This window comes from Thermobia domestica, chromosome 15, assembly GCF_964235325.1.
Source record: "Thermobia domestica chromosome 15, izTheDome1.hap1.1, whole genome shotgun sequence".
In the NCBI taxonomy this organism is placed as follows: domain Eukaryota; kingdom Metazoa; phylum Arthropoda; class Insecta; order Zygentoma; family Lepismatidae; genus Thermobia; species Thermobia domestica.
Window position 1 is genome coordinate 75,611,608 of NC_137468.1, and position 12,890 is coordinate 75,624,497.

At 35.1% G+C, this 12,890-nt stretch overlaps 1 protein-coding gene across 1 annotated transcript in view; it reads right to left on the reverse strand.

Moving 5' to 3' along the window:
• LOC145671094 (Parkinson disease protein 7 homolog) overlaps positions 1-11,481 on the reverse strand; it is a 39,718-nt gene extending 28,237 nt beyond the window's left edge. The window contains exon 1 of the mRNA XM_081739853.1: positions 11,076-11,481. Coding sequence (XP_081595979.1) covers positions 11,076-11,426 — 351 coding nt within the window. The 5' untranslated portion in view covers positions 11,427-11,481. The remainder of the gene's footprint in view (positions 1-11,075) is intronic.
• Positions 11,482-12,890: the final 1,409 nt, after the last annotated feature.

Genomic DNA, 12,890 nt, shown 5'->3' on the forward strand with positions numbered 1-12,890 from the left:
GTTAATAACGATGTATAATTGGAGAATTTGCCTTCTATTATGTGAGTGTTAATTCTTACACAGTAGTGACGTACTTAAGTTAAGGCTAATCATGCCTTGTCTCCCACTTGACCATGCAATGATCATAATTAGTAATACAATAGTAATAAAAAATATGTATATAAAACATTCCCAATCATACACACACACACATATCACAGGCACACACAGATTATTACAAATAACCACATAGTATAGTCACATTCATTTAGTGAAGCAAAAGAACAAATAAAAAGTAAGTAGGATAAAAATCAGCATTTTTTTCAGATGTTAGTAAGCCCTGATAGACTTATGTTCAACCGACTTCTTACTTAAATAGATTGATTGTCTGACATTGCCTTGTGTTGGATGGGAGGTCATTCCATGTACGGATAGTGGATGCAAAACGCATTCGAGTACAATTTTGACGACTGTAGGGGAAGAGAAAGTAGTTTATTTACACTTGATCTTGTATTGTAATCGTGGTGAGCATTTAGTGGTTGAAAACGTTGAAATAAGTAGGAAGGTTGTTTAAACCGCAAAGCCTTAAAGAGAAGTGTGAGTCGGTTCAAATAACGCCTATCGGCAAGTCTGAGAAGGCCCAGCTTTCTGTAGTATGGAGTTAAATGATTTGATCGTTTGAGATTATAAGCAAACCGTATACAGGCATTTTGGATATGTGGCAAACGATACGCTAATTCTTCATTTAAGTCTGCGCTACATCCCAATATTCAAAGTGAGGAAATATTAGAGATTTTACAAGTAGTAGCTTTGTTTCAGTGGGTAAAGTTTTTTTTTTTTTTTTTTTTTTTTTTTTAATTCTAGTGAGTAAATGCAAAGACCAGAACACTTTCTTACATACAGCGTTAATGTGATGTTTCCACTCAAGAAATTGATCTATTATTACCCCGAAATTTGTAGTTTCAGAAAATGGAATAATTGTTCAATTTATCTGTACTATTCGTATATTCGAGCGGTGCATTTGTATAAGTCGTTTAGAGGAGAGACAAATGCACTTCGATTTAAGTGAACTTATGGTTAACCCATTTTCATTTGACCACAGGTACATGCGGTGCAAATCGTCATTCATTTGTTGAATGGAATTGTCCAAGTTTTCGGGTTGGCGTGAGATATAGATTTGAAAATCATCTGCGTATAGGTGATACAGTAATGTAAGACAGAAGGAAGGTCGTTAATGTACAAACAGAATAAGAGAGGGCCAAAGACGCTTCCTTGAGGGATGCCGTGAGTGAGATTCCGCAGTGCACAAGTAGTATCGGCTACGGTTACAAATTGCTTCCGTCCCTGTAGATAATTTTTAACCCATTTCACAGTACCATTGTAGAAGTTAAATTTCGTCGCCAATTTATCGAAGAGAATCTTATGTATAATTGATTGAAAAGCTTTAGAGAAATCTAGTAGAGCAAAAACACTTACTTGTTTTCTATCCATTGCTAGCCTAATGTCGTCAGTAACATAAGTAACAGCTATAACAGTACTGTGGTACTTTCTGAAACCTGATTGAAACGGATCAAAAAAATTGTATTTCATTAGATGGTTTCGAATTTGATCACTAACAATGTTATTCTAATGCCTGATGTATTTGCAGAAATATGGACTCTTCTAAAGCGTCAGACAGCAACCAGGTAAGGGTACAATAAAACTGATAATTTTATTGTCAGAAATGAGACCTTTTTTATTTATTTTTTAAATATTATTGTGTATGTGTTGATAAGGTGATGTACCAAATAATTTTGTTTTGTCCCCAATGGCAGAACTTTCTTTGTGTTTCTGCGATGAGCTTTTGTAAGTCAAAAATTTTCTGCAGGAATAAAAAAAAAAAATAAATAAATAAAAAATAAAATAAAATAAAAAAAGTAAAATAAAATAAAGATGATACTATCATGTTTTTATTACAGCGTTACATGAAGCATGGTAAACAGTTTTCAGTGGTATCCCTAGTTCGAGTTACAACCTGTGAAATCTCATTTTTTGAAAGAGTTTTGCTAAAAGAAGCAGATTTAAAACATTTATGATACGATACACCGTATTTTCTAATGAGAGCAGCTTTAAGGAATTTTCGTTTTTTTATATCCTGATGGGAGTTCATTTAAGATATTGTATTTATGTAGGCTGGCGTGTTGTTCCAATATCAGCACTAAGTCCATCCTTTGTTGCCGGCCTTGCATTCATCACATTAATAACAACTGAACCCCAGATTTCACATATAGCCTCAGACAATGGTATAGTCAAACAAAACACCATTAGCTTTACTGCAAAAGAGTATTTGTCTCGTAAATCTGTTACTGCAATTTTAAAGCGAGTATTCAATTCAAAAACCTTTCCTTAATTTCTTGAGCTGGTTACCAAGTTTTGCATAGATTTAATGAAATAATTGTATTCAAAAAATAATCTATCTGGATCTATATCTATCAAAAACTGAAATGGGAATATACTCACAAACTGAAAGAAGTTTGAATAAGACGGAAAGTTCTCCTCTGCTTGCTCAACAGAAACGTTACTTCTTGGAAAAGTTAAAAAAAAAAAAAAAAAAAAAAAAAAAAAAAAAAAAAAAAAAAATCCAAATTAAACAAGAATTCTACCTTAGATACTGTGTTTCAAGAAGCTTGCGTCAGCATCAAGACCTATATTTATAAACTTCAAATTGTTCCAGAAGAGAATTTAAAAACTTTTGAGTATTCTTCGAAAACATGTGTTATTAAAGCTATATCAGCTTTTTTATTTTTTTCTCCAGATCTCAGAATTTTTGAACTGATGGGTTGGTCCATTGGTGGAATTCCATAAAAATGACCAGTTTTACATATAAAAGATATCATTTTTGTGTTCTTAAAAAAACTAATCTGGTAGCACCTTTATGTTGAGCCGTATCTTCCACGCTTACAATCGTACTAATTTCTCAAAGCCTGTTCACTTGAAGCTTTAAACCAAACTCAAGAAATGTTCATGAAACAGTAAGGGTCCCAAGATAAATTATCGGTATTCTGCATGAATTTTGATACTTTACTCAACAATGAATAAATATCACTTCCATGTTACAATAGAATGACACTTCCATGTCACAATAAAACACTTCCATTGTTACAATAGAATGGCACAGATACTGGATTTTGAGACAAGTCGATCTCTTAGAAAAAGTGTATCAGGACTTTTTTTTCACAAGCACTGTCAAAAGCTGCATAATCTGCTAAAAATGTCTTAAAAACAATCTCACAATAGGCAGCAAAATTCATTGTTTTGAGAACTTTAGGCCTATAAAAGCATTTACCTAACTCTTTTGATATTTCCAAAAGAAGCTCATATTTCTTGCCAGAAGAAAATTCATTCATTGCTTTACTTATGAGATTGTGTCCTTTTTGAATGACATCAGATGTATCAGAGTGCTTTTGCGTAAGTCCTATGCGATGCATACAATCCCAAGAGACAGATATTCTTGGCACAGTTAACTCCTTACTGATATGTCCTGGTACACTAAGCTTAATGTATTGCCCATTTACAGCTATCCGAACACAGTTATTTCTCAGGTACTGATGTTCAAATCCAAATTTGTTTCACGTGGCCAAAATACTCTTTGCTAAGCAAATCCCTGTGAAATCTTCCACAAAATTGTGTTCCAAATAAATGCAGTAATAAAGATTCCGGCATTTAATGTCAAAAGTGGAAACTCGTAGGCCTACCACGTGGCGACTTTACGATTCACAGCAATCTTATCAGCTACGATCCCAATTGGCAAATGAACAGTTGTAATAAATGATGCTACCTCACTTTTAAGAGTTGAATGCACAAATGGTAGAAACATGGGAAAATAACATCAATCGTCAGTTCCTGCAGAAGAAACACTTGTGTTTGTTAAAAATACGCTTTACGCGACGTAAAAAAAAAAACAGTTCAAACAATATTTATGAGACTCGTTCGCGCATTTAAGACATCTACACATAGCAGGCATGTTTTTATACTTTTCTGTTGGCTATTTTCATTTTCCTCTGGCAACTTTTCTGCACAGGCGCGGCAAATTTTCTGCGATCAGATCGCAGATCGCGGCATATTCTGCCATGGAGGGGTTTTATCACCGGGGATTCACCATTAAAGAAATTATCATTTCGGGTGTTATTTTGGTTAGTATTTTTTTTGTCTATTTCACAAGATTTTTCTGAGAGTTTTGGATGTACGCATGCCAAAATGACATTTTCGGTTTGTACAGACCTTCCACTTTCAAATAAAACCAAAATCATTACAATTGGTCAAATAGTTTTAGAGATATGGCTCTTTTTCTGTCGTAGGGTATTTTTCAGAAACGACCAATTTGGAGAAATTCGTCACTTTTTGAACACCCTGTATTTTCTGCCGTATCTATTAAAAAAAACTCTCATATTGCATTTCTGTTACCTAAACCGCACTATCTTTCAGAAAAAAGCCAAATCCGTGACTAAGAAGCAACATGCATCTGGTGAATTCGTATCGAATGGCTTTAAAATAATCCTGCTTATGTGTATCTAAAATATATTTATGACAATAGCACAATGCAAATGACCTTTAATGTATTTTCAACTAGAGAATTGCTCAATAGCTTTAACAGTAACGCGTTACTTTTATATACAGTACATATTTTACTTATTTTATCACTTTTCCTTTCACTCTTCCATTAAATTTATGTGTAGTTTAAAGTAAGAAACTGCAATATGAAAGGATTCCCTGAAGCTTTCAAAACGGCTCAGAGGCGCGTACAGAGATATGACGTCACACCAAAACATTTGTTTTTGTTGCCGTGAGGTAAGCAGCACCTTTTTTGCATTGTATCTCAGTAACAAAGACATATTTCAGATGTTTGGTACATGACATATTGAAGACTAGTTCTACACAGCGTTGTTTGATTTAAATTACATGATATTTAAATCGAATTTATTTTTCCTTAAACTGAAACAAAATGTAGTACTTTTCAGCATTCTGAAACTCTAATCCAATTTAAATCTAAAATTCGTCTTAATCAGTACTGTGTAGCGGCAGTGATGCCAGTTAATAGGATAATCAGAAGGAATGTTCTTATTATTTGGTTTATGTGTAGTGATGAAAGTTAGTTTATGATTTAAGTAAGATACATACTGAGCTATTAAGATCAGATTTCCGTACTTCTTGGAATTCCATATTATTGATAATTAAATAATACGACGAATTATAATCACTAATCGTGTTGGTTTCCTTATTAGTAGATAGCTGTCAGATGATACCATAAAAGGAATCTAAAATTAACATTTAGCCAACCTCGTCATTAATGTTCCGTTTACTAGTTTGTAGCTCATATATTTTAAGATCAGGTAAAATGCAAGTTTAAACCAAATACTTTTTTTTTTTTTTTTTTTTTTTTTTTTTTTTTTTTTTTTTTTTTGAAGATTACAATTCCTGGGCCAAGAATTCTGACAATGTAGAATTCATTGTCAATGACAATGAATAATTTAAAATTACAATTTTCAGTTCAGAATTTTACATACCATGTTTGCTAATATGTATATATCACATACATTTTTTTTTTTACCATAACTGCAAAATTATTAATAAGAACATTGAAAAATATATTTTTAAGAAATGGCATTTTTGATTAGAAACTACAAGCTGTTCGTTTATGGCAGTGTCTACGTCCTGTGCTAAACTACTTTCTACTAACTACTAAACCATCTCACATAGTGTTGTATTATGTTCGTCATACTCAGTGTAGATAACTTGATGTACAAGTTTACCTTGTATACATTTACAGTTTTTAAGCGAAAAATAGTGATGTGTAACAAAATAAAATTAAATATTTGCCTATACAATATATCTAGTGATTATTTCTCTTCCATAGGTAAATGTAAGTGTGTACAAGAAATATGAACACATGTCATTATATAAAACGACACTGATTACCATTTTATAAAAAGATACTGATATTTATGACGATATAGTAAAAATAGACGAGTGTAAAAAATTATTCATTTTATAAACAAAAATATAAAATAGGCTATATACTCACTCTGCAGTGCAATGCAATTTTTTCTAAACACCTGCATAATTGGCTTCATATTTCTATGTCAAGCATAATTGCTTTTGACTTCCATCATTCAATGGCTGTTATGCCTTGTAGAACTTAGTCGGTGAAAATCACGCTAGAGAAAGGAGGAGACTTCGCTTGAAATTTAATTACCATGGGCAGCAGAGAAGTACCACCATAAGCTTCTGCAAATTTCCAAGCTAAATAGTTCCCTTCGGCAGTTAATTTGAATTTTCGCTATTTCGTATCGAAAAGGAAGGCCAAGAAATAGGGAGGCGTTAATGCTTCCGTATACCTGTTTTCATATTTATTTTCTATTTCCTCGTCTTGCAGTGCGTCTTTTAGACATTTCCATATTCCTACAGTGTCAGATTTTTTTTTTTTAATTCTGTCCAATGCAACAGAGATCTGCTTGAGAGTTTGTACCACGTATCCTACATTTATTTTAATAGTTACATTTTTCGCTTTCTGTTGTAACGTTTAGTCTATTTTTGATCGATTCTTCACATACATTAAACAAAACTGGCCAATTTTTAATGTCACTCTCGTCACCCCTAGAATCTTCCACTAGTTCTGCTTTGCACACTTCTAAAGGTTTCTTCAGCTGGATAATAAGATCTTGCATTTTTGAGCCACATACCTTGCATTTTGCATGAAATCCTTTCTCGTTTGCAGTTGGAATTCGGATTTTTTTAAAAAAAACTATACGTTCTTTCTTTCGTTCAATTATTCAGATTTGAACTCCTGAGATCAAGGTGACCACCCACTGTTACAAGTTAAGAGAACAGTGATGTACTAGTCCTGACTAATTGTGACGAATGAGAAACACCTTTCAGAAAACACGCCGTAAATATCGGAAAACTCCCAATTTTGTCTAACTAAAAGAAACTGGGAAATCTCCGTAACTTATCAAAAACAAAATAACAAAAATGAACAATTATATTTTACTGTTTTTTTTTAAAACAAAAAGCAACATAAATGTTTTTCTTTTAAAAAAGTCGTGATTTTTTCAACACTAGTTCTACACGATGATGTCTTTAAACCTTTGTCAGAAATGTCCATTATGAAACCATCACAAATGATTTAATCTATGTAATTTTATGCAATAACAAGTTTTTTTTTTTTGTTTGTTTGCACCATCCTCGTTTCTGCACATACCCTCCGTCGCTGACGTGCTTGCTCCCAACGGACGTACCTTTGTTGCGCTCCTGCTCTGACTCGGTTAGATAGCATTATCGCACTTAATGGCTACAGCACAAATTGGTACTTTTTTCTTTGTTTTCCCCCCAGTCATTTCAATAGAGTATCTCCAGACGCATATTTGTAGCCGCTAAGAGGAAATTGTCGTAAAATGAACCTGTACTCATGACTGTAACTCCTACTCTTAACAAAGAATTTCTACGGCACTATGAGTGATTTTGCGATGAAATAATGATACTGGTTTACTTTGGTACACCACAGTTTGGAAGATATACACAGGTAAAATTCAATATTTTGCATGATAAGACATATTTACAAAGAACAAATTTCTGCAGGAGATAATACAAAGTAGTACACCTATAATTTAGGTTTACAAGTGTAGGGTTACTAGTATAAAATCATTATGAGTGCTTTACGTCGAATAAAATAAGCGAGTACATGTAAATGATGAATGTATTGGATACTATTTTCCACCGGACGTATATTTCTGCACAGTGTACAGAAGCTGTACTTTATGTTTACAAGTGAAGCGCTAGTAGTATGAAACAATGACAAATTCCATTGAAACTCGCATCATTGCCAAAACCCACTTGTTTTCAATACTCTCGCTTACGCCTATGCCGTCCGTCGCTGACGCACCTGCTTTCTTTCGGACGCACCCCCACGCTTCTGCTTGGCCCCAGCTTCTCCCTGCCCTGATCTGGTTCGTGCTTCTTTATGGCCACGTATTATAGTCATTTGTGCCTTTCCCACTGTACTTTTTGTGCCATACATACGGATGTCGTATTTATACAAAAAATCGTAAAAGAATTGTACGCATATTTTCGGAGGCCTATGTTTAGCAGAAGGGGTCCAGCTGTGTTTCTCTAAAAAATGTTACAATTTTGGTAATTTCTGTTCACATTCGGTTAGTTTAGGGTAGGGTAGGGTAGGTTAGATTAGTTTAGTATGCATTATATTAGTGTAGGGGCCGTGCATAATTTTCCAAAAAATGATAGAATTTCGCTCATTTCTACTAATATCAAGTTAGGTTAGATTTGGTTACGTTATGTACGTCTAAGTATTTGCACCATTCATTTCTCCTGTAAATTTTGCGTTTTTACGTGCTTCTGGACCCATTGTACTAAACATGCTTCTTTTCGGATTTTGGGGGCCAAATTTTTTTTGAGTTAAAACTTCTTTCTTGATATGTTTTCTGCATTTTTTTTTTTTTTTGTTGGTTCAAGTTAGGTTAGGTTAATTTCGTATTGGCCCCCAGTTCCAAAACTATCCGGAACTGTAACTCTCAACCATTACTTTTGATGGGACTGTTGAATTTTATATATGCCAAATGAGGTATTTTCATGTCAGCCGGTGCAAATCATTTAGGACACAGGGCAAGTCTTTACTTTGACTCCAACTGTGACTTTAATCGGTTCTTATAGGTTCAGTCACTTCCTGCAAGTGTTTGTGCGTGAGTCACTTGTTGGAACTGTTTGTGCCTTTGGTGTGACGTCTTAGTTCATATTTTTCCCACTAGGTGTCTGTGTAGTCATATGGTAGTTTGTTAGTGTAATGTCACATGTTCTGTGTGCATGTATGTGTGTACTGCTGTTTGTAGCATGCGGGAAGCGCGTAACTGAATTGGTTGAATTGAGTTAGAGAAAACCTATCATGGTTGTGGTCTAAAGCTGAAGATATTTTCGACGTATGGTAAAAGTGGAAGTTTATTGGTTTTTCTTGTTTGTAATAATAGCAAGTGTGCTCGGTTTAATAAAGTGTGTGCGGAAAGGAACATTTTTCAGTAATGTTGAGTATTGCGCATGTATTCTTGGTATCTTATTTTTTCGTGTGTGGAATCAGCAGTTATGAGTTCATTATTCATGAGTGTTGTTCTGTGGCGAAATGGTGAGTGTTTTCTTTTTTTAATTCATGTTATTTTTATTCTTGATTTGTTTTGCATTTGAGTATTAGGCAAAGTATTTGGTTTGCTGCTGCTTGTCCTATTGTCTTGTTGAGATGTATTTTTTTTCTTTGTCATGCACTGATTTATGATTAGAGACGAGTGTTTTTTTTAATTTTTCCTTCTTATCTTAGCTTTATAGTAGTGGTGTGATTATTTATTATTATTTTGGATGTTTTTATGGTACTTGAGCGGGGGGTTTGGGGGGCGGTAGCCCCCCATTTAGATCTCAAAATTCATAGTCACCGCTTCACCTGAATTGATGTTTAGTAACATTGTGGCCCTTGTACTTATAGTATAATTCTTAACTTCGTATAGTAACATTGTGGCCCTTGTACTTATAGTATAATTCTTAACATCGTATAGTAACATTGTGGCCCTTGTACTTATAGTATAATTTTTAACATCGTACATTACTTTCACTGTGTTAGTAATTGTAATCGATTCATGTGATCCGGTTCCGGGAGCTGTTTAGGAATGATTCCTAAACTGCTCCGGAAACCGGATCACATGAATCGGTTGAAGTCACAGTTGGAGTCAAAGTAAAAATTTGCCGGACACAGTAAGAAAATTAGTGAAAGAATTAATTTTTCAACAATTATGTCAGTGGTGTGCCAAAAGTAAACTTGCACAGAAGTAATTATATTTAACAGTATAGCACATATCATTCTGTACGCAGTTATTTGGACATATACGGTACCAGGGTAATAACAGTCCAGAACGTCTTAGTACAGAGAAAACAAGAAGATGGAAGTGTAACGTAAACAGCCAAATGTCTACGCGATTTAGCAATGGATCGCAGTAATCGAGCTCCAGATGGCTCTGACAGTCTCATTTGCGAGATTAATTACAGGAATTTTGATATTTCAGCGCTCGATCGCAGAGCTTGCTACTTCATTTCCTTATAAGGAAAGGAATGAAACAAAAGTTAAGCTCCACAAAACCGAAATTCCTGAAATAATGAATTATTTCAAAAGACTGTGGACATTTAAATGAAACGAAATCTTTGTTTTACGTCCCACGATATGCCGATTAGGCTAAAGCAGACGGTGATGATGAGTAATGAATGAAATGGTGGAATTAAGTGGGAGGAAACGGGAGTACCCCGGGAAAACCCACGCACACGGTGTTTGTCCACCACAAAGTTCGGGTTAAGATCCAAAGTTGGGCGTCCGTTTCCAGCAAAATTTTTAAAATTTACAGGAAAGATATGGATAATTGGATCGTTTGTGTGCTTGATAATATATAAGAGTCTCGAAAAATCTGTTTATTTGTTATATATAAGCGGCTGTAAACATGGGACTATACGGCGAGCGGAGGGAACTACTTGGCGCAAGGTAACAAAACAGTTGCACTGTGGGAAAGAAATGAGCATTTATGTCATCAACATGGCGAATGTACAAGGACAATGAAGTAACAGTTTTAACATTTGTGAAGAAATACGTTGATAACGAGCAAAATCAGTTTGTGAAGAGGACGGATTAATGAACCTAGTAACAAATTGCTGGAAGTGTGCAAAGTTGATAAGAGCGAAAAAACGTGGCGAAAGCGGACGCCCAACTTCGGAATAAATGCCCAAAGTTCACTTGGCAAGGGCTGCGATCGAACCCGGGACCCCAAGCACCAGAGGTGAACGCTCTACGAGTGAGCAACCGTGGCCCCCTTGTGGTCATTTAAAGCACGAAAGAGAACTGCTTTTTAAATTTGAGTATGCATACGACTGTTAAATCAATACAATTAAATTTCCGCGACATTAACCTAGAGGTATTGACATCATTTCTAGTAATAACATTTCCGTGACACCACTGACATGGAGATAACGTAACATCAGAAATTACGGCCTAATTTAGTTTACTAGGTTTTATATGATCTTACCCCGGCTCTGCGCAATACATCAGCCGAAATAACAAATTCCATTTCTTCAGCTCCTTCTGCCAGTAGAATTATAGCACTTTTACCAGACGACATATTTTCTGGATTGCACGATCTTTGCAGGGACCTTAGAGCAAAGCTTAAAATATTTCGCTTTACCTTATCACCAAATTGACTTTGAACTTGACACAAGGTCGCGTGAGATTTCCCACTTGCTCTTAAATTATTGGTCACCACAGTTGCCAGGTTCAATTGTTGAGTTATCCGTGGGAAGAGGATTAATGACGAACTTACAACTTTCAAGCGGAAAATAGGTGAATGTAAACAAGTGAAGTTTCTTAAGAATGGAGACATTTTAGTAAATGCAATTTACAAGATAAAACAGAAGCAGAAGTGAAGTGCTTAACTACATGCAGTTTAACTATAGGCCTATGCAGAAGCAGAAGTGAAGTGCTTAACTACATTATTTATCAAGAATGTTGACCAGCGTTGCCAGACTCACAAAACGCGAAAATCGTACGCAAGATAATAATGGCTCCTCAGGAAATAAGCAACATGAAAAGCGCTTTACTTTTTAAATATATGTAACTTTTTTATTTACTTAGTCAAACATGTTTATTGTTTTGTTTTGAAATCATGGACGCAAAAATAAAGTAACAGACCTCAATGAACATTATTTGAAAATACAATTTTAATGTTAGTTTCCAGCTTGATTATAAAAGAAAACAATAATCAACTATTGTATTGATTACGCGGATTGATCAGAAAGTAAGATTGCAAAGTCTGCAGTGAAACGTACAGTATTTAATACAATCAACACAGCCAACAGACACTACATACATTAAGATTTTTTTTTTTCGATATAGTCTCAATATCGGTTGAGGCACTTGTCGCATCGTGGGATTAGTTTGAAGATTCCTTCCTGGTAGAAGTCCTGTCCTTGCGTGGTCAGCCACGTTGTTGCGAAGTGTTTCACCAAATGTGAAGTCACTTGGAATGAGGTCCCGGCTGTAGGGAGGATGCTCGATGATGTCCCAGCGAAACTGCTTCAACAGGGTGATGGTCCTTTGGGCTGTGTCCGGGTGCGCGTTATTTTCTCTACCAGCCGCAAACTTTCGACATAATTCTGCGACATACTGACGAAACATTAGAGTTTCTTCGTAAACCTTTAACAGCTGCTGGTGAATTTCAACCGCGATTACCGGTACATGTTTAGCCCACAGAGCAAAGAAATCAAATAACAGCGGATTTCTTCGCGAGCCTAGTTTTCCAAACGTGTCATTTGTGTTTACCTACAACAAGCGCTGTAAGTGGCGGGTAGCTGAAACTCTGCACAGTTGTCAACCCCATGTATTAAAATTACCATAAACTCCTCATCCCTCTATAACAGACGAAACTCCAGAAATAACGGCCTTGTAGCCTTAGTTTCTAATCGTTTCTCGTATCAAAACTGAAGTTATGATCTTCACCTTCTAAAGGATTTGTAACAGACCCCGATTACCGGTTTGTTTACATTGGATCCGTATTGTTATGTGTACCGGTTGAAGTTGAAGTTGGTTACCGCATAGTATTACTGTGCCCAGTTTTGTTACGTGTAAGTCTACACTAATTTAATGTTAATTCGTTTTATATTGTTAGTACAAGGAATGGCACAAAAGAATACATGCACTCAATTTTGATATGATATACGCATATAAACACATTCGGAAATCTTCTAAATCTAACTCTTACCGGTGACTGCTTCTTTACAGTTTATACAGTATTTTAGAACAATTAATATAAGTAAGACTAGATACAACTAAAGCTTACCGAATATTT